Raw genomic sequence first — 23,005 nt, forward strand, 5'->3', positions numbered from 1 at the left:
AGGTCTTAATTACTTTTTATTGTCATCCAAAGACCAAACTTGATTAAGATTATCAATTGGAACATCACAGATTTCATTTACAAGGATTATAGATTAGATATAACCATAATTATTTATAACTACTTGAATCAATAGCGATAAGCGCATACTTGCTTAGTGGAATATTAGCGATTGTTTAAAAACAATTACGATTCCACAGGCATTCAACTTAAGCCCGGCATTAGCTTTATCAGCCACTCCAGGCGGACTTATCAGAATAGTATGTATATGAACAACAAGCAAATGAAGTGTGCGATCAAAGTGCCTGCCCAACTCAATGCAATCCCATTGACATTCGACTGCGAGCAGTGCTGGTGATCAGTTGTAAGTTACGCTACGCGAAAGAGCTTAAAGCTGCGCTTACTTGAGCTTAAAAGCACACATACGCATTAACAATGAGCAGCGCGCCTCAAACTGGCGGCGGCGGCGGCTTTCGCTGCACTCGCAAACTAACATTGGCCATGAGCGGCGGTGTTTTAATTTTGGTGATCGCATTGACTGTTGGCCTCTGCGTGGGACTCAGCAGCAGCGACGATGTCGTAACAGAGGTGAGAGCTTTTTGGAAACTTGTATTGTTTATGCAATAATTAACACTCGTATTAATTGCAAACTTTAGGACACGCCTCCATTTAGCATTGATCACACAGCGAACACATTTCTCCTGAATGGAGAACCTTTTCGATATGTCTCTGGATCATTCCACTATTTCCGTGCCCTGCCCGATGCCTGGCGAAGCCGTCTGCGCACAATGCGAGCATCAGGTCTCAATGCCTTGGATACGTGAGTAAAAAGATACGAGATAAAGTACAGTTCATAGTGTAGGACGTGACTATAGAAAAACTCTGTGTGAACTTTGAATGAGGAAACTATTAATAAGCAAACTCTTCTGATAAGCGGGGCAACAAAAGAAATTTTCAATTGAGCTTAAGAATAAACTTGTGACGCAATTGCAATCCGAAATAGTTAGTGTGATAGTAAAAGAAAGATCTTAAAATTAGAAAATATTGGTGGTACTTTTACTCAGATATGTTATCTAAATATTTATTAAATTGCATACTCGAGTAAACGATTAGGCTTTCGCTTTTTTCGACTTGTAAACACACTTTATCTTTTGACTGACATGTATACTAAATCTTAATACCATATATACGTATGTAAATTAAATATCTAATTATGTACTCCCCCTTTTATCAGCTATGTTGAGTGGTCGCTGCACAATCCACACAATGGCGAATACAACTGGGAGGGCATCGCCGATGTGGTGAAGTTTCTAGAAATTGCGCAAGAGGAAGACTTTTATATCATACTTCGCCCCGGCCCATATATTTGCGCAGAGCGTGATAACGTAAGTCACTGATAACAATAGGCAACTGAATGACCTTTATGAAGTTCAATATATGTATATCATTTATAGGGTGGTTTGCCCCACTGGCTCTTCACCAAATATCCGGATATTAAAGTGCGCACCAACGATGCGAATTACATTAAGGAGGTGGGCATTTGGTATGCTCAGCTTATGCCACGGTTGCAGCATTTGCTGATTGGCAACGGTGGCAAGATTATAATGGTGCAGGTTGAGAATGAATATGCAGCATATTATGCTTGTGATCACGACTATTTGAATTGGTTGCGCGATGAGACCGAAAAGTATGTGGATAATAAAGCGCTGCTCTTTACCGTCGATATACCCAATGAAAGAATGAGCTGCGGCAAGATTGAGAATGTGTTTGCCACCACAGACTTTGGCATCGATCGCAGTAAGTAGCATACATTCAAGTTGCATGCAGATTAATATAGATTGAAAATCCTGTAGTATTTGAGATCGAAAACATTTGGAAAATGTTGCGTGAACTGCAGCCAACTGGTCCGCTGGTCAACTCAGAGTTTTATCCCGGCTGGTTGACGCACTGGCAGGAGACGAATCAGCGACGCGATGGCCAAGAAGTGGCCGATGCCCTAAAGTGTGTATTACGTAAAAAATAATATTATATAATTGAATTCAATAGAATTCCCTCTCTTAAATGCTTCCAGAACAATACTCAGCTACAATGCTAGCGTTAATCTCTACATGTTCTTTGGTGGCACCAATTTCGGCTTCACGGCCGGCGCCAACTACGATCTGGATGGTGGCATTGGCTATGCGGCGGATATAACCAGCTATGACTACGATGCTGTGATGGATGAAGCGGGTGGCGTGACCACAAAGTATGAGCTGGTCAAGCAGGTGATTGGCGAGGTGCTGGAATTACCGCAGATAACTCTTGAACCGGCCAAGCGTTTGGCCTATGGCAAAGTGGAGTTGACGCCTGCCTTAGAGCTGCTCTCGCCTGAAGGACGTGCTGCGCTGTCCAAGGGCACACCTGTCATCGCAGAGAAACCCAAATCCTTTGAGGAAGTCGATCAATACTCTGGACTCTTGTTGTACGAGACAACGCTGCCCGACATGGATCTGGATCCAACACTCTTAAAGGTGGAAGATTTACGCGATCGCGCTCATGTCTTTGTAGATCGCCAATTGGTGGGCACACTGTCTAGGGAGGCGCGTATCTATCAGCTGCCCTTGAGCAAGGGCTGGGGCAGCACGCTGCAGCTTTTGGTCGAGAACCAGGGACGCATCAACTACGATCGTGCCAACGACACCAAAGGTATCTTTGGCCAGATAACAATGCAGTTGCACAATGGTGGCGACTTGCCCCTAGAGAACTGGACGACCACAGCGTTTCCTCTAGAGGAAGCTACCATCGCAGCCTGGCTTGCGAAGCGTGCTGACGTTGCTCTTGATCCCAAAATTGCCGAGCAGCGTTTGTTGCGCACTGGTCCCATTGCGTATACAGGAAGTTTTTCGGTTCAGGAAGTAGGAGACACTTATCTCAACATGGCTGGCTGGGGCAAAGGTGTTGCCTATGTAAATGGCTTTAATCTGGGACGCTATTGGCCGCTGGGAGGTCCACAAATTACACTCTATGTGCCCAATGAACTCCTGAAAGTGGGTGAGAATTCGTTGGTACTTTTGGAGTATCAGCGATGCAATAAGACCGTCAATGGATCGGAGCTGCCTGCGGTGCAATTGGATGCAGTGGCTCAGTTGGATGGTGAGTCCAACGAGGCACCGCAGATCACTAAAAAGTCGACTTAGATTTATAGTTTGCAAGCGTTTGTTTATTTAATTCGAAGCAATATTTTAATTTTGCTGTTAAATTAATCTTAGCTTTAATACATTTTGCAATAAACATTTCTTAACTAATTAAAATTGGTAATTTCATTTATCATCGGTATTATTTTTATAGTATATTAATTTGCAATAATTTATGATTCACTCTTTTTGTATTCGATTAAGATTATAAAAATTTCAGCCATTCGCCAAAATCTCATGGTTTTGAATTTTCTTCTTTTTTTCATTGGAATTTTGAGTTAAATTATCAATTCACTTTATTTTATTGTAAGTTTTTAAATAAATTTAATTATAAACCAAATAAATGATTCATGATAGAATTTGTTCGATTTATTTGTTAAGTGTGCATTTAGTATTAAGTTGGTTTCACGGGTATCAAAAACAAACATTTTGAAAAGACGAGATTATCCAAAGTCGGACATCGCATTATATTAAACTTGGGTAGTTTATATCAGATTATTTTTACTGTGTGCTTTTCAAACTGTGACTATTAGTATATTTATGTGCTAACAAGCATATTCAGTATATTTATTTGTTAACAAGCATATTTATAATTGTGTTTCAAGGGTATCAAAAACAAACATTCTGAAAAAGCGAGATTAGCCATATTCGGACATCGCATTATATTGAACTTGGTTAATTTATAGCAGATTATTTTTACTGTGTGCTTTTTAAAATGTTATTTGTATCTTCTGTATATTTATACATATGATAACAAGCATATTCATTTTTTTTGCAATTTCTCAGCCAGATTGAATTGTTGTACTATTGTAACCACCGAGAATGCAAATTTCGCCAGCTTAAATAAATAAAGTAAACATTTTCAAATAAGTATATATAAATATCGAATGTTATATGTTAAAATACGTACGCTTATTTTAGTGGCCAAAGATATGTCAAAAATGGTGCCAGCTGTAAAATGAATTGGTTGCTGAGCCTGGTGCATGAAGTACAGCAGAGAGGACTTATAACGACGAGAACAACCAAACCAATTTGATTGGAATATGCTCAAAGTCAGCTCGTTTACATCATCATCCAACAAGTTGCAGATGTAGCAGAAGGGAAATGTTTGAAAAATGCAACCAAAAATATAGGATATAGTAGACATGCATGTCCACAAGTCGGCGAAAAAGATTAAATTCGTTAAGCAAAGACCACATATTATGCCAACCATAATAAACTGAACAAAGATAAAACGCGAAATGAGAGGTCTCGAGACGTTGCAATACCTATAAGTACACCAATTAATTACGGCCGCAAGTCAGATTCATCACTCACTTTAGTATAGTCTTATGGTCATTGATGCAGCCAACTAGTTTTTCGTAGTCCTTATCTTCGGATTCAGTGTCACCCGTTCGCAATTTCTGAATACGCTGATTCAATAAATTCAAGTGAAGCCGAATATTCATACCAAATAGAGTCGGGCACATATCGATCGCAAGATGATAGTAGGTAATGATGGAGACCACCAAATATTCAATTACAACGGTTAGCCCCAACTGCCATTTACCATCACGCCAGTTCAGAAATGGATTATAGACATTCCAGGGTGCAACACCATTGATAATAGCTGTGCAAATTGAAGTCAGTGGATAGAAAACATAAATGATTATGTAGACGAAGGAAATACTATTGGAGCGTATGGTTGAACGATGCACTTGCAACTTTTCCTCTTGGGTAACACAACTCTTGTCTAATTGATCCAGCAACGCCTTAGCTTTCTCTAATCGCCACACAGAAAAACAAAAGATAGCACCTTTAATCAATCCGGTAGGTGTATTAAAAACCAACTGAACCGATCAATTAGTTCACTTGGCGTAAAGTTATTGAACTCCCTCACATAGCTTATTATCATGCCAAATGGCAGATAGAAACCCAACGACGTTACAATTATAGAATACATTATGTACATCAAGCGACTTGACCGATTCGTAGCCGGAGATCTCCAGCCAACCAAAGTGTGCCAATAACTGGCAAACGTAAAGGAATCACGAGATGGCAACATCTCAGTCGAGGTAGAAGATTCTTGCAAGTATTTGCGAAACATATTTCTCTATTTAAATAAAGTTAAATTCAATCATACTAATATCACAAATGTTGAATCTGTTTCATTTACATCAGGTGGTGGCACTTTTTTGGCATTGAGTCTAAGCTACGTCATGGACATTACACGTAATGGTTTACACTTGAATGGGCATTCAATTAATCGCACGTTTCGTATTTTTAGCAACTGCAACTCGGCACACATGAAATATTCACAGATTTATTGGCATTCATATTTACACACGTGTTGCTTAAGAAATGAAGCAAATGGAAGTTGATGCAAATCAAATATTTACTGGTCGATTAACAAATGCCCAAAGCTTATGTGTCTTCTTCTGTTAGTTCAAGGTCGTTATAGAAATATGCAACATATTAAAAAGATACTCAAATTCGTCAATTATAATCATCTCATTGTATCTAATTGTTTGTAATTAGATTTGATGTAGATGAATAATTCGTTTATTCAATCTAAAAATCTGAAATAATGTTGTTAGTCATTTACAATAAATAAAAACCAGTTAGATTGCAATATAACTAAGATAATCCTCCAACTTATTGCGGATGAAGCAAAAAAGAATCTTATGATCATGCAACTAAAATGATATTCGACCAAACTTCTTATACATTTCTAATATTTCAAATATCTTACGATTAATTCTTTTAACTTTTTTTCTTACATAAATTCAGCAATTAATATCAATTATTGTTAGTTCTGTTGTCTATAGACTTCACTGCTTACAAAAGGGAAAATGTTACTATAATTATTGCAACAATAATTGTTCGAATTCAGAGCTTTAATTATTCCTACTCCGACTCCTTCGGTGAATAACATCTTCATCCCTTTAATATTATAAACATATGTACTTACATGGAATAAATCAAAAATTCAAATGAAATATTTAATTCTCTTTCCCAGTAAGGCACAGCAGATTACTAAAAAGTCGGTTTATATTTATAATTTACAAGCGTTTCTTTATTTAATTAGAAGCAGTTTTTTTGATTTTGCTGTCGCAACAACAACCATGACAAGCTAATCGTAGCTGTTAATACATTTTACAATAAACATTTCTTAACTAATTAAAATTGTTAATTTCATTTACTGACTGGTATTGTGTTTACAATTTATCATTTAGCAATTCTAATAATAAATTTAGCTCGTTCACAATTGACTTTCTCGGTATTCGGTAGCGTTTTTTTTTTTTTTTTTTAATTTTCAGCCATTGTTTTCACTTTTATTGCACAAATCAAATTCACTTGGCCTTAAATTGTAAATAAAATTTTGTTTTTCTGTTTTTGTTCATTGGCAAATGGAGATTCAGATTTCTTGCAAAGTAAATTTTGCAGTCAAAATATTCAATCTATATATTTTATTGTGAATTTTACAATTTATGAGTTTCTCAAGAGGAGTATTTCAAAAAATGTTTTTTATTAGATAAAAATGCTCCGAAATTTGAGTAGATCTATTATTAAAATAAGGATCTCTTATTGGGCAGTGTGTGTTGCATAGGAAGAAAAAACTAACAGTTGTTCACTGATTCTATTACAACTCAGACGTATACTCGTAATTATTTCACCTACTTGTTCTGAGTTCATTCACTTAGTTATAGTAAGTGTGTGTGTGTGTGTGTGTGTGTGTGTATAGCAAATAGATTGATTTATTTTGTATCGTTTTACAACCCTTTTCAATAGACCTCATATTTAATAATATACTAAGCACTTATATTAGCTGCATCGAACCTCTTATAGATATAATTTCAAATATTATATTCCAAATATCTTTCGACTAATTCGACAGCAGTCTTTTGTAAAAACCCATTGCGTACCCAACTCACGTAATTAGTTGCAAGTCGTTATGTATAAGATTATACAATAATAATCGAAGGTTAGACGTGCGGCCCCTTGGAAATAATGTAAATAATAAATCATAAACTAAATTAGTTCGCAAAAATATATATGTATATAGTATGTGCTAATATCTTTTCACATACCACGCATTTTCATTTAAGCTCGTCGAAAAACAATCTGTATATTTTTTTTTGTGCCCCCACACAAAAATATTTGTTGCCTGCATCTTTTAAGTATTATTGTTACAAAAATACTGCAATTAATATCAATTTGTTGTAGGTTTTTGTAGTAATAGATTTTGCTGCTTACATTAGGAAGAGTTTTGTAAGAATTATTTTGAAATTAATACCCTTGCAATTGAGCATTTGATTTTCTCTCTTTTACCTCTGAAGTAATGAATACGATTGCCGAAATATATTGTCCCATATTGAATTCTAGTCAGGTTATTAATTAAAAGACGAATTTAAATTCAAAATTAACCGGAATTATATTATTTTACTCAAGTATTCAGTAAATAAAATATAAAAAACTGCAAGGATATTAAATCTTCGGTAACCCGAAGTCAGTTGCTCTGATTTTGTGTTTCTTTGAATTTACTTTTATTTATTGTGTGTGAAAATTTATTTGCATATGCATTTTGGTTTGTCTCATTTCTATACATTCATTAAAAATATATCACAGCTGCATTTCGAGTAATATTTTTCCTCTTTTTTTTTGTTATTTTCTTCTCCATCATTTTGTTTTCACGTTGTGTAAAAATGTATAGAAAATGTATGCAAATTGTCGTTTTCTTTTTTCCTCGTCTTTGTTTGATTTTGTTTTAGATTTAAAGAGAAGCCTACGTAAAACAGCAAAAAAATTTGGCAACCTAGTGAATAGTTTTTAGTCAATGTCCATGGAGACGGAATGCGTTATTTCGTTTGTTTTTTTCTTTTAGTAGACACACATTTAGTTTAGGTATTTATAGTGTATAGTATATAGTGTATAGTGTACTAACCGAAGCGTAGATCCATTGTTATAGTTGTTCTAGTTGTTGTTCTATTGTTGCTGGTGTTCTTCTTACCTTATCTCAATTCTCCAGCGCGTTAAATCACTAATTACTTTAATAACTCTTTCTAAAGTGCTGTGGGGGCAGCGTGAGCCATTTGTCAGTGCCATTTCGATTTTTGCGTATAGATATCGGCACGTAAATTCTGCGCAAAACAAATGCCGAGGATCTGTAAGAATACGATATAAATTAGTATTGCAATTCTATTCAATGAATGGATATAAAGAAAAATAAACAAAAAAAAAATTAAATAAAATAGTGAAACAAAACTGAGACCTGGAAAAACATAACACCAATGGCGGCCGTTGAAATTATAATTAAATTATGCTCGATCCACTCTTCGCCAGCCTGAACGCAGCCTTTTTCATAAATGATCTTCGACAACTCTCCATTCTGTATTTAAAAAAAATGCGAAAACATAAGCAACGCAAAAAAAAATACAAATATAATAATAAAGAAAATATAAATAAATGAAATATAAATAAATAAATCAAATTTAAGTGAAAAATATAATATCAATTATATAAATTGTGAAAAATTATAGCCAGCTCCTGGCAGCTTATCAACTTATTGGACAATATACACTTTAAACTGTTAAGGTTTAATTTCGTATCGGATGATAAATAGAAACTATTAGCCGCTATTGAAAATTAAGTTATAAATAGGATAGAACCGCTTTCTCCGTTGTCCCTAACTATTAGAGTTGATGAGATCTAAGTGTCAGTACGGACATACAGACGGATACAGCCAAGTCAACTCAGCTTTTGATGCTGATTTAGAATATTTCATAATATTATTTATGGGGTCCAAGCTCTTTTTTAAAACTGAAACTTCTATTTAAAATCAACGAGAAATAATCACAAAACAAAGTAATAACTTATAAAAGCAGTGGTTTTAAACCACAATATAAATTGAGATAAATATAATTTAAAGTTGATGACAGCACCTGCATAATGAGCAGGGCAACGCACGAGGCTGCGACGCCTATTAAATGCGTTTCTAGCCAATCCTCGCCAGCGCGTAAACATCCACGCTCATGAATATTCCTATCCACAGGCTGCATGTGTATCAATTTATATGCGGAAATTGTTAGAACTACAATTAAAACTCCTCACTGAATTGTGACTTACGTAGCCTTCCTTGCGTACATCGTAACCACATTGCTTGTTCTTAATCACCTCCTGCGGTCGACGGCGACAGCAGGAGAAGGGCACACCGCAGGCCTCTCGACTGCCAATAGCAATGGACGAACAATTAAAATAGTTGTTGCTATCCCAGTCCTTGGGCCCATCAATGCCACAGCATTGCAGCCAATCCTCTTGAATCCAATCAATTAAGTTCTGTTGATCGGGATCCTCGCGATAATGTTTGATAAAGGCGCGCAATCCCTCCGTGGCCTGATCTTTAATCTACAAAAATTAAAGGTAAGTAATACTAATAATTTAATTATAATTCATTATTGACGTACCCAGCCTTTGTCCTTGAGCACAAATGCCAGGCCACAGAAGCCAATTTCGCTGAGCAGCAGCACGCTCAAAAATATGGCATACTGTAAATGAAATATATATACATATATTATATATATCTGGTTTACCAAGCTTGTCGACTCACAGCTCCCAGAAGACAAGTATTTTCACGCAACGCTCCCACACTGCCCATAAAGCCGAGCATAAATGTGATGGTGCCCAATATGATGAGTACGAAGGCGGGATCCAAAGCAATGAATGTAAGTTTGCTAATGTTGCGGAACATATCCTTCTCGGTCCAGGCCCAAATGCCAATAGCGAGGACAAGAAGCGCTGCCATCCAGATGAGTACATTGCTGGTGAAGAGCAAGTATTTGAGGCAGCAACTGATTTCACTTGTTTCGCGTCGATATTTTCGCACCGCAGGCATTTTACGATAACAGATTCAGATTCTAATACTACGACTACTAATATTTGACCGCTTTTGAAATCTAATGACTCTTTTTATGGTTGACAATTTTTTTTTACTAAAAATCGACGAAAAGCTGTGTTTACCAGCCACAGTTTTTCGACATAGCAGTTGTGCGACTGAGACGATAGATGGCAATTGGCCAATACCTGTAAGTTGGTAAGAGAGATCCGATAGTCTGTTTTGAATAGTCTGTTATGTTAATAACAGTTAACAACAGCAAGCTTACAAGTTGCCACTATGTCACAGTAAGCGTTGCCACTATTTTACAATTTGCTTTGCCAGACTGTTTCAGTTTGATAGTACGTTCTACTGCCGAATATGCAGTGCTTCTATTGATATAGTCGCTGCTGCTAAATGCTAAATAAAATAACATTCTACCAAATAAAATGTAAACATATATTGAATGAAAAAAAGACTTATATTAAGATTTTATATCACTGCAATGATTGTTGTAAATTGTTGTTCGAGCTCTTATACAAAAATATGAAAAATATTCAAATGGGCAACATCGTAAACATAATTTGAGATCTTATTTTTTTGTTTATACTTTTAAAATAAAAATTTACAATTATCAACTTAAAAGCAAAAAAACGTCTTTTATTTTTGGAAACATTCTGTGAAACTGATCTCCAGCTAGCTTTGACTACAAAAATACAGATCTGCATGTTAAACTGCAGTACGACTCCTCAATCAACAGAGCTCACTCACGCATTAACAGTTACATACAGTCAACGCAATATAGTCCACACATTTTACCAGTGCAGACCAATACCAACCGCAGTATTTTCTGTGTGCGTGCTTGAGGCGACATTGCGGTATTTTATTTGACATATAGCCCAGCCACACTGATTTTCATCGTCGTGTGCAGTTGAAAAGGTAGTCGAGAAAGAGATCAGTACCACAAAAAAATAAAAATATACAAATTGAGAATACAAGAAAATAAATCAAATCTAATCAAGTGCTCTGTGCGGTGAATATATTCGATATTTTGGGCAAAGTGCACGCATTTAAACAGCGTGCTTGGCCCTAATTACCTATGACGACAGTGAGTTTAGTTTTTCCTCTACATATTTCTTCTACCCTCTGTGTGAGTGTGTGAGTTTCGCTGATGGCTGAAGCTGAAAAAATGTTTAATTAGCAGGCGAAATATGGATAGAATGTATACACATAATATGCCAAAGCCGAAAGCATACGATTAAATCAACTGAAATTCAATAAAAACTCAACTAAAGCTAATAAGTGCGCCCTGAAAAAGACAATTGGAATCAACCCCCCGCGTTTTAATCAAAGAAAAAAACTTTTGTATGTGTGTGCGGCTGCTGCTTTGGCCACTGCTTGCAGCGCAGTCCACTAAAAAAAGAAAAAAAAAAAACAAAAAAAAATTGTAATAAAAAGTGAAAATGTACGTCGCACACTCCTAAAAGTCACAAAAAAAAACAATATTTCCGTCATTGAATTGAATTATGTGTGTGATTTTTGTGATTAGCTCACACTACTTATTACATTAGCAAGCTGAGCGACAACGAAAGCAAAATTATTAACAGGGCTGTAAAGTGCGTTCTCTGCTTTTTTGGTCGCCATCATAGCCAAGACGACGTCGACGGCGCTGCCTCCTTGTTGTGTGCGAGTTTGTGTCTAGCGCTGTTTAATCCCTTCAAATATTGTGATCCCACGCTTCAATATCAATTTCAATTGCACTCCCCACTAAATTAGGCAAAATTGTGTAGTTTGTAAAAAGTACAGTGTTGCATTTACAAATACAAACAAACAATATATATACGTAAATATGTATGTACATACGTACATACAGTGAAACATAAAACATTTTAGTGTGCAATATGGTGGACAGAGTGCGTAAAAATCACAACGTCAACGTTTCGTTTTATGTTAACTGCTTACTATATTTCTGCTAGTCTTGTTGTTGCTGGGCTTGGTTGGCAACAAATAAAAAATGAGAAAAATTTACCGAATTTCTAAGCAGCGTTTCGTTTTCAAATGCAGCTAAATCAATTGCATTTGACATAGTAAAAAGAATTTTAGTGCTAATTTCACTAAGCATACAAATGTACATACATACATAAATACATGTGTATGTGTGTGTATGTATAGAGAAATGCTGCTGTGTGTTTTCTATACGTATACGTATAATATACCTGTGCGAGCTAATGTATATGTGTGAGTGAGCTTACGGGTGTGTGTGTTCGTTCGACTGAAAATGGAAATTATATAAAACCCCTTTTGTATGCGTGAGGCGCTTTAGATTAGAGTACCAGAAGAGCATGCGGCCTATTAGGCTTCACTTATTTTTCAACATAAAGCATGTGTACACACATATACATTCATACATATGTATGTATGATCAATATGGCATCAAAAAAAGTTGTTGAAAAACTTTGCCAACATTACCAAGACTTTGTGAAATTCTCATAGTTGGCAAAGCAGCGTGTGCAGTGCTCATCGCAAATTTTGCCAATCAATAATTTGCCAAATGCCCAATTAATGAAAAACGAAAACACAATTTAGATTTACTCCAAAAGCAGTGTGACCAGGCGATGTACACATATGTAAGATGTATTTATGTACATATCCATGTATGTATGTATGTATGTATTGCTCTCACGCACTTCTTTCTGATCAAGTAAATGACAAAACTACGCACACGCTCATACTCTCTCCACTTCACTCACACCCTTCATTTGGCATAGAAGTATGTTGTTGTTGTTCCCTTTTGGGGTGGCGCTGCTGTCGACATCGTCGCCCCACTTTTGTATGCGGACCTTTTCCTGTAACTATATGTGTGTGTGCTTCTGCTTATGTATGTATGTGCGCTGTAACAACAACCACCGAAGGCAAAGCTTTTTTCGCCCAGAATGTAGCGACTATAACGGCGGCTTCCTTTTGTCTATTTTGACGCTGCTGCAAAAAAAAAAACCTTAACCGGAACTTTAACAACGTCGCTGCCGGCGACGACATTTTTCAATATGGCTTCTTTTTTCTTGTTCAATTTAATCAAAATACAGAAATGTATACAATTTCGTTGTGCAAGTGTGTGTAGTTTTGCAATTAAATATGCAGTAGGCAAATAGCAATTAAATTCGTAGGAATAAGAAAAAGCAATACATTATATGTATATACATAAATTAGTATGTTTATACATACGTATGAAGTACTGGATTACATGCAAACTATACAGGCAAACATATCCAATTGGTCGCTATGTTATACATACACAATGTAAGTACATACATATGTACGTATATGTTTTCAAAGTATAAATGTATGCGTGTTTGGCGCTCCACTTTTCTATGCAACAAATTCTTTTCATTTCTCCTTTGGCGCTGTTGCACGCTTTAATAAAATTTCAACACATACACACAGAGTGTTTTGTGGACAATAAGAAAATCAGTGAACTCACTGAACGCCTTCCAGGATGGTGTGAATGTAAATAAGTATGTATGCGCAAAAACAACGAACTTAAAAATAAATAACAATCCAAATGAGTTATGTGTGTTTTTACCAACACTGCACTTTTGCGCGATGCATCAAAACTTACACTCAACTCCCAATCGCACTCTCACGACTCTCTCACACATTGTGCTGCTCTCTTTCACTCTAATGTTACGCCGTCGCAAGCTCATGAAAGCCACCCCCACCCGTTGCCCTCGCATCCGTTAGGCGTTCTTTGATCACGTAGACGCGTTTGTTTGTCATCTGATGTGTGTGCGTGTGTATGTGTGCCATTTATTTGCCTGCTCGCTTTGCCTGCCACCCGGTCAAGCAGTTGGCATCGCTGCGCACAGCTGCTTTGATTTTTCGGTCCAAAAATATTTCAAATCAAAATAATTAAAAGAAAGTTTTCCATTTGCGGTATGCAATTATTTTAGTTGTGAATAAAGGATGACCTATTCTAACATATGTAATATTTAGATACTTTTTTTTCTCTGAAAATTAATAATTAATAGATCACAATCTGGCACAATTGCAGAGTATCTGTTAGTCGCCAATTATATTAAGCTTTGATGAGCATAGCACTAATTTTGATAACCTACAAATACGTAAATGATAACATGTAAAATTATGTTTGTGCACAAACTTTAAATCAGCCCACGCATTGCTCGCGTATTTTACGAATTATTGATACACATATAGACACAATATTATTGCAATTCTGTTTTATCATTATCACAAAACGTTGACTGATAATGTAATCAAGCGTGAGAGAGCGAGAACGAGCTAGTGCTACAACGCACTTGTACTGCGAATGTGTGTAAAACATGTATATGTGTGCTTGTGTGTGTTTGACTTGCATTTCTTGTTGTCAGTTTCTGTCTCCGATTTAAAGCCAACCCCTACTCTTGTAAGAGAGTGAGAGATATTCTCACACAGACACACATGTAATATAAACGCCGTTTACTCTTTTGTTTACCTGTCCGATTGAGTTAGAGAGGGGTGGGTTAGTTGCGCTGCTCATGCATGTGCTGCTGCTGCGTAACTTGTACCCTGACTCGCCCTCTCGTTTGCTCGCTCTTGGCTACAATTACATCTTTTCACTTGCCGTGCGTTCATGCGTTTAGTTTTGTAGCTAGGCTGCTGTGCCGCAGTGTTGAACAGTGCCGCCATGTTTCAATCAAATACTTTCGTTACTGGTCACACTTGTCACTTGCTTTAAACTAGAAGTTGACCATGATGAGGATTTTTGTTTTGTTTGAAAACACAAATACAAATCATAACGTAAATGAATGAGTGAATATAAACCACAACTGTTGTTAACTGTGATTTTTAACTGTTCTTTTAATTGAGATAACTAAAGAGCATCTCATCCCATTTTGTTTGCAGAGCTGAACAAGATCAGCAGCCGTTGCAGCAGTACATTTAATTCAAAACACAGCCAGATGTCCGGCAAAGCCGAGGCGGACAGTAGCCAAGTCGCCAACGCTGGCGGCGGCAGCGGCCAAGGTAGCAACTCCAATGGCACCGTGACACCAGCGCGACGCCTGCGCACACGCAACTCAACTGGAAGTGGCAGCGAGTCGGCCAAGAAGAGCCATAGCCACAATAATAATAACAACAACAGCAACAATAACAATAACGAGGCTGCAGCGGCAAGCAATGAAGGATCATCCATAACCACAACAACATCATCGACGCCAGTAACTGCTGCATCTGCATCATTAGCAGCACCTAGTTCCGTGGAACGTCCAATGCCTAGCGTGCCGATGAATCATGCCAGCAGCAGTGTCTCGGCCAGCAAGAAGTATCACAACAGTTGTCCACATCCGACGCCATCGGTGCACAAGAAGTCGCTGCACACGAAGCCGCACAGCACCAACAAATTCGATCAGAGCAAGAATGAGGAATTCCACTTTGATACACCGCCCGAGTGTCCAGTGTTTCGACCCACAGCCGAAGAGTTTAAGAATCCCCTCGCCTACATCAGCAAGATACGCTCTGTTGCTGAGAAGTGTGGCATTGCCAAAATCTTGCCACCGGAGAAATGGTCGCCGCCATTTGCCGTTGATGTGGACAAACTGCAGTTTGTGCCGCGCGTGCAACGACTCAATGAGTTGGAGGCCAAGACACGTGTCAAGTTGAATTTCTTGGATCAAATTGCCAAATTCTGGGAACTGCAGGGTTCCTCATTGAAAATACCAATGGTGGAGCGCAAGGCATTGGATCTGTATACTTTGCATCGCATTGTGCACGAAGAGGGCGGCATGGAGCAGACCACCAAGGAGCGCAAATGGGCCAAGGTGGCTAATCGCATGCAGTATCCATCCAGCAAAAGTGTTGGCGCCACCCTCAAGGCGCACTATGAACGCATATTACATCCCTTTGAGGTGTACACATCTGGTAAAGTGCTGGGACCTGGAGGTGCGGCTGCAGGTGGTTCTGCTGTGGGTGGCACGCCCGTCAAGCTGGAGGATTGCGGTACTGATTACAAGGCACACGAGATACCCACACGCCAGCAGATTGCACCGCCCAATGAGAACAATACACGTCGCTCCAAACGGTTTGGCAATTCTAATGCCAGCTGCGGTTTGGTCGGGCAGGCCGGTAAACCTGGTGCAGCTGGACCTGGTGGAGTCACCATCAAGACCGAGACCAAGGAGGATTTCAAACGGGATCTCCTTAGCAGCTTCAATGCCGTCAATTCAACTGGAACTGGCGGCGCTAATCAAGCAGGAGGTGCTGCTGCCACTCCGAATACACGTGCCACGCAAAAGAAGGCGAGCACAGAACCACAGCAACAGCTGCTCATTGATCCACTGATGAAGTACATCTGTCATATTTGCAATCGTGGCGATGTTGAGGCCTCCATGCTGCTGTGCGATGGCTGCGACGATAGCTATCACACTTTCTGCTTGTTGCCACCACTAAGCAGCATACCAAAAGGTGAGAAAAACACTAAAATAAATATAGAATCAATCTTTAATCTCTATGTTGCTCAGGTGAATGGCTCTGTCCGCGTTGCGTTGTGGAGGAAGTGAGCAAGCCGCAAGAGGCCTTTGGCTTCGAGCAGGCGGAGCGTGAGTACACATTGCAGGAGTTTGGCCAAATGGCCGATCAGTTTAAGCAGGAATATTTCCGCAAACCGGTGCACTTGGTGCCCACCGAGCAGGTGGAGCGCGAATTCTGGCGCATTGTCTCGTCCATCGACGAGGATGTGACCGTGGAGTATGGCGCCGATTTGCATACCATGGATCATGGTTCTGGTTTTCCCACACGCAGCTCTCTCTATTTGCTACCTGGGGATCAGGAGTATGCCGAATCGAGTTGGAATTTAAATAATCTACCACTGCTGGAGGATTCAATATTGGGGCACATTAATGCCGATATTAGCGGCATGAATGCGCCCTGGATGTATGTGGGCATGTGTTTTGCGGCATTTTGCTGGCACAATGAGGATCATTGGAGCTATTCGATTAACTATTTGCATTGGGGCGAACCAAAGACCTGGTACGGTGTTCCCGGCTCGTGTGCCGAACAGTTTGAAGAGACCATGAAGCGTGCAGCGCCCGAATTGTTCTCCTCGCAACCAGATTTATTGCATCAACTGGTAACGATTATGAATCCCAACATCTTGATGAACAACGGGGTGCCCGTGTATCGCACCGATCAGCATGCCGGCGAGTTTGTCATCACATTTCCGCGTGCTTATCATGCCGGCTTCAATCAAGGCTACAATTTCGCCGAGGCCGTTAACTTTGCGCCCGCCGATTGGTTGAAAATGGGACGCGAGTGCGTCAATCATTATTCGATGCTTCGACGCTTTTGCGTTTTCTCACACGACGAACTCGTCTGCAAGATGGCTTTGGAGCCCGCCAAACTGACATTTGGCATTGCCACCGCGTGCTACATTGATATGGCCGAAATGGTGGACACCGAGAAGAAACTGCGCAAATCCCTCTTGGAGTGGGGCGTCACACGAGCAGAAAGACGCGCCTTTGAGCTGGTCAACGATGATGAACGTCATTGTCAGGAGTGTAACACCACATGCTTCCTCTCGGCCGTGGCTTGCGAGTGCAATGACAAGCTGATTGTCTGTCTGCGCCATTACACAGTGCTCTGTGGTTGTGCGCCAGAGAAGCATACGCTCATCTATCGCTATACGTTGGACGAGATGCCGTTGATGCTGCAAAAGCTGAAAGTGAAGGCGCATAGCTTTGAACGGTGGTTATCGCGTTGTCGCGACATTGTCGATGCCAAGGGACCGACATCGGTGACGCTCTCTGAACTGCAGGAGTTGTGCAAGGAGGCGGACAACAAGAAGTTTCCACCTTCGTTGCTTATCGATCGATTAAATGCCGCTGCAATTGAGGCAGAGAAATGCGTTACAGTCATACAACAGCTGGGCATCAATAAGGTAAGCAGGGAATTGGTTTTATAGATAAAATAAACTGAGATCTGACTTTATGTGTGTATTTAAGGTGCGTACGCGCTCGGATCACAATCAGGAGGCGGCACAATACAAACTAACTATGGAGGAGTTGGAGCTATTTGTACAGGAGATTGACAATCTATGCTGCATCATCGATGAGGGTGCCTCGGTGCGTGAACTACTGCTGCTGGGTCGACAATTTGTGGAGCGTGCCGAGGCACAGCTGCAACTCTCACTGGAGGCACTCGAGGAGAACGATCTGGAGACGCTGATAAATGAGGGCAGCTCGTTGCGCATAGAGTTGCAGCAACTGGATCATTTGCAGAAGCGACTCAAGCAGTGCAAATGGTACAAGCGGTCGCAGGGTTTACGCGAGACAAGCTCCAAGTTAACCTACAACGATGTCAAGACGTTGCTGCACACAGCTGCCGCAGATTTGGATCCTACGGATCCGTATGTAGATCGTGAGATGCGCAAATTGCAGCACATTGGTGCCGCAATCGAAGCATGGGAATCGCAGGCAGCCAAATATTTCCGACGACTCAATCAACAGCACGAACTAACCGAGATAGAGCAGTTTCTGAAGTCGGCCACCGACATCAATGGACAAGTGCCATCGCATGGCTTGCTCAAGGACGCATTGCGTAAAGCACGCGAATGGCTGCGCTCAGTGGAGCAATTACAGCAGAACAATCATGTGACCTACTGTCACACGCTGGAGGCGATGATTGAGCGCGGTTTAAGCATACCGCTGCAGCTGGAGGAGCTAAGCCGGATGCAGGGCCATTTAAATAGCGCGCATCAGTGGAAGGAAAATACGGCACAAGCCTTTTTAAAGAAGGGCACATTCTATACACTTCTAGAGGTGCTGATGCCGCGCGCAGATGCCATTAACATTGACTCGGATCTCAAGCCGCGTTTCCAAGATGATTTCCTCAAGGATAAGAATCCCGCCGAAATTGTGGCCAGCTTCAAGCATGCCGAGGAGCAAGAGTTGCGTGACATGCGCGACTTACGGCGTCAGAATATGTCCAAGAATATGCTGCGCGATATGTTTTGTCTCTGCAAATCGGAATTTCGTGGCCTCATGCACAATTGTCAGTTGTGCCGCGACTGGTTCCACGATGATTGCGTGCCTCCACCGCCAACAGCACACACGCTAGTTCTGCCACAACAGCAGAATGGTGGTGGAGCAGTCAACGGCGGTGGTGTGAGTACAATGCCGGTGCAACCAAAGTGGTTGTGCCCGAGTTGTGTGCGATCGAAGCGACCGCGTTTGGAGACCATCTTGCCGCTGCTGGTGCAACTGCAACAGCTGCCCATGCGTCTGCCTGAGGATGAAGCGCTGCGTTGCTTGGCCGAGCGTGCAATGAACTGGCAGGATCGTGCACGCAAAGCACTGAGCAGTCCCGATGTTAGCGCCGCCTTGGAAGCCATTCTCAGCCAGCAACAACTGCAGCAGCAGCAAAAGCGTCGTTGCGAAAGCAACAGCAACAATAGTGCCGTCCTTGGGCTGGGGAGCATCAACAGTCCACGAAAGCCACGACGCGGACACAATTCTTCGTCAAAGCTGGATAACAATGCAACAACAACGCCACGCTCTGAATCGGATGCGGAGGATGCAGATGATGTAGATGACGACGATGATGATGATGAGTGCCGGCTGCGCATTGTTGAGGATGGCTATAGCAACGATGAGGACGACCAACTGCAGCAGCGACTGGCGACGAGTAATGCACAAAGCGGCAACAACAATAACAGCAACAACAGCAGCAGCAACAGCACTGATCTCTTGAAACTACTCTCCGACAGCGAAATTGAGAATCTGCTTGAGTTGATGATGGAGGGTGATTTGCTGGAAGTGTCGTTGGACGAGACGCAAGAGTTGTGGCGTATTTTGGAAACGATGCCGCCATCGAAGCTGCAGGCAGAGGCCAAAGCGCGTGTGCTACAGCATTTGCAACAACAGCAGCAGCAACGACAACAGCAGCAGCAGCAGCAACCCTCCTCTACAACAACCACACCCAACAACACAGTAGCCTCCTCATCCAGCATACACAGCGGAGCCGAAGATTCCAATGACAGTCTGCTAGTGCAAAATAGTCCAAGTCCTGGCACTGGCAGTGGCAATGGCGGCAACGCTAGTAACATCCATGGCGGGGCACGCAGCAAGAAGCGACGCTCCAATGATGCTAGCAGTGGCAATGCTGCAGTGCCGCGTAAGAAACAGAACACACCGAAACAGACGCCGGGCAAGAAGTCAACAACACTGCGAAAGAGTGACAGCAAGGCGAGCACATCGCCTGGTGTCGATGCGGATGCGGAAAACAAGCAGGCGAATGGTGGCAACACCACAGCAGCAGCTGCTGCAACTGCGGCAGCGGGCGGAGCGGCAGCGAATACGCCAACGCCCGCGGCAGCGGGGCATAAAAAACGTAAGCGCACCACAACCACTAACAACAATAACAACAACACCAGCAGCAATAGTAATGCAGCGAGCAACGCGACTCCAACAGGAGGCAGCAACAACACGCCAGCAGGCGGCGGTGGGCAGAAGAAGCATGCGCAACGCACACAGCAAACCGCGCAGGAAGACGACGAGGAGGAGTGCCGAGCGGAGAATTGCCATAAGCCGACGGGGCGAGAAGTGGACTGGGTGCAATGCGATGGTGGCTGCAATGAGTGGTTTCACATGTATTGTGTGGGTCTGAATCGCAGTCAGATTAAAGCAGACGACGACTACATTTGCATACGCTGTTCCAAGACTGTGAGTGTGGGCGTGGCCGGCAGCAGCGGTAGCGCCAGTTTAACCGTAACAACTACAACAACCAGTAGCCTCACATTGAGCACAACGACGACGCCAGCCAAGCAGCGGGCAGCGCAGTCGGCGCGGTAGACAGTGAGTGAGCGAACGAGAGAGAGATCGCAAGCAAAATATAAAATAAACATCAATTTGACAAAGGTTGGCAGCACCCTCGATTAAAGCTTGCGAATAATCGATAAACTGCAATGGCAGTGTCTATACACATTATTACCCCCCAACACACACACACATACAAGAGAACAGACCCCCAAACACTTATGAGGAAAGCCGACACGGAAACACACGCATTGTTGTTGTGCTAACGGTATTTACTATGTTTTAGTAAAACAAAACAAAAGAAAAATTAAAACAGTCACTTGAACGTTTTTTGTAGTACATATTTACTAATTATTACTATTATTACGCAACGCAAACGTATTTCAAAATACAAATATGAAAACAAAACCAATCCACAACAAATCACACACACCGACACACTTGAGAAGTAAACAAGTGACAATTCAACTGTAAATGCAAAATATAAACAGATTTTGTGGTCACGATAAACAACATTTTACGTTCGTTAAACGTTCTTTTATATAATATACATATATATACACCATAAGCACACATCATAAATATGTGTGTATTTTTAGATATATATAATTACCATTACCTGCTATTATTAGTTTTTTGTTAATTTAATTTACATTTTGTGTTCGCTTTAAGTTTTGTGCGACGCGCGCGCGTTTTTTCGTTTTTAAAATTTCAAAGAGCATCTATTAACTAAAAAACAAACAAGAATCTGTGAAAGAAAAATGATTCGAAATTGCTTATTATTTTTTACTTCTGTATATTTTTTCCTGTTTTCTTCAAGTTAAAGCAAAGTAAAATTTAATTGTTATTTTTATAATTATATACACATACATATCTATCCAAAAAATATATATATGTATATCTTCCATAAACGTTATATGCGATAATTTTGAACGCGTGGCGCGATGTTATTTTCATCTTCTATGTTTTCTTTATTTGTTTTTCCTACAAAATCCAATAACAACAAATCTTGTAGCATAAAAACCAAGTTTAAACTAAAAAACAAAACACAAAAACTTGTTGATAAAACAAAAGATCATAAAACATATTAATATAAATAAATTGCAACCCTAATGTTAAGTTTATATTTAAATACAAGTGGAAATAATAATAATAAAAAAAAAACAAACAAGAAATGTATAATTTTTAATTAAAATTTAGTAAGCTGATTAGAGAGCAAGAGTAATAAGAGCAACTTGAAACAAAAACAAATAAAAACTAAAAAAAAATGCAAAACAAAATAACACCACTTCTCAACGTACAACAAAAACAAACAAAAAAAAAGCAAAGAAGAAAATGCTTAGAATTATGCGATAGAAAAACACTTTGTAAAATCATTTTTTAAGCGTGTATAAAACTACGAGTGGGTTTTCAGCATACAACACAGCCCCAAACAAAAAATAAGTAAAGAAAAGAAAATAAAATACCTTACCATATTAAGGAGCAACCATTTTATTTAATTAAGCTAAAAATGTACGATTTCTTTCAACGAACCCCCACAATCAATACCCAACAAATAAACCCTATCACTCCTATTTTCCTTCAAGCGATCCCCCACAATATGTAATTCTATTATATAAATAAATTATATATACATAGTATTTAAAAAAAAAATCGTGGAGATCACAATGTATTTTATTTAAACATGAATTCAGTCAATTAATCAACCTATTAAATATCATTTGTATTTTTAGATGTTGTCAGCAAGAGAGTTTTGATTAGATTCCTACTGTGTTACTAATTTAAACTACGATTAGTAATCGTTGGAATACCAGCGACTTATCGGCATGTTGTTGACTTGCGTGGGGCATCAACGACGATGAACGACCTACGCCTGAAAAGACACGTGCAACATGCCAATGACTGATTCTCGATTAGTCACTGCACCTTTGACTGCTTTTTGTTTTGACTGTTAAACAGGTGTGCGTGGTGCTTGGTTAACTTTTGGGCTAGACTAATAGGTAACACCTGGAACTGATAACGTATTTAGGCTTAAACTGCTATCTTCTGGCTCTGTTAAACAGGTAAACAGTCTCTCTCAAAGTGCGTGGAAAATATTGAGTACTTTTCGAAGGAATTTCAGTTAAGTGCGTCAACAAGACCGTGAGTAATAAAACATAACGAAATTGAGTTGGGTGTGTA

At 40.0% G+C, this 23,005-nt stretch overlaps 3 protein-coding genes across 7 annotated transcripts; 2 read left to right on the plus strand and 1 right to left on the minus strand.

Moving 5' to 3' along the window:
- The first annotated feature begins 337 nt into the window (after window positions 1-337).
- Window positions 338-3,247, plus strand: LOC117565175 (beta-galactosidase). Its single transcript, XM_034244167.2, has 6 exons — window positions 338-587; window positions 656-819; window positions 1,234-1,384; window positions 1,454-1,796; window positions 1,853-2,000; window positions 2,071-3,247. Exons 1-6 carry the CDS (start codon window positions 435-437, stop codon window positions 3,173-3,175), a joined length of 2,064 nt encoding a protein of 687 aa, XP_034100058.2. The 5' UTR covers window positions 338-434; the 3' UTR covers window positions 3,176-3,247.
- A 2,967-nt stretch (window positions 3,248-6,214) lies between these two features.
- On the minus strand, window positions 6,215-10,245 carry LOC117565381 (tetraspanin-17). 5 transcript variants are annotated; one of them, XR_007954575.1, is made up of 6 exons: window positions 9,759-10,234; window positions 9,616-9,696; window positions 9,278-9,556; window positions 8,424-8,540; window positions 8,163-8,316; window positions 6,215-6,513 (listed from the first exon to the last, which is right to left on the minus strand). XR_007954575.1 is itself a non-coding variant. In XM_034244455.2 (6 exons), exons 1-6 carry the CDS (start codon window positions 10,041-10,043, stop codon window positions 8,248-8,250), a joined length of 942 nt encoding a protein of 313 aa, XP_034100346.1. In that variant the 5' UTR covers window positions 10,044-10,245; the 3' UTR covers window positions 7,672-8,247. The 5 variants fall into 5 exon arrangements, 2 of the variants coding, with proteins under 2 accessions (XP_034100346.1, XP_034100347.1); XR_007954574.1 differs by lacking the exon at window positions 6,215-6,513 and adding an exon at window positions 7,672-7,937; XR_007954573.1 differs by lacking the exon at window positions 6,215-6,513 and adding an exon at window positions 7,672-7,937 and having other exon boundaries at window positions 8,097-8,316.
- Window positions 10,246-10,932: 687 nt separating this feature from the next.
- Window positions 10,933-22,402, plus strand: LOC117563335 (lysine-specific demethylase lid). Its single transcript, XM_034241605.2, has 4 exons — window positions 10,933-11,130; window positions 14,922-16,478; window positions 16,535-17,949; window positions 18,014-22,402. Exons 2-4 carry the CDS (start codon window positions 14,978-14,980, stop codon window positions 20,858-20,860), a joined length of 5,763 nt encoding a protein of 1,920 aa, XP_034097496.1. The 5' UTR covers window positions 10,933-11,130; window positions 14,922-14,977; the 3' UTR covers window positions 20,861-22,402.
- The last annotated feature ends 603 nt before the right edge of the window (window positions 22,403-23,005 follow it).

This window comes from Drosophila albomicans, chromosome 2L (assembly GCF_009650485.2).
Source record: "Drosophila albomicans strain 15112-1751.03 chromosome 2L, ASM965048v2, whole genome shotgun sequence".
NCBI classification, from domain to species: domain Eukaryota; kingdom Metazoa; phylum Arthropoda; class Insecta; order Diptera; family Drosophilidae; genus Drosophila; species Drosophila albomicans.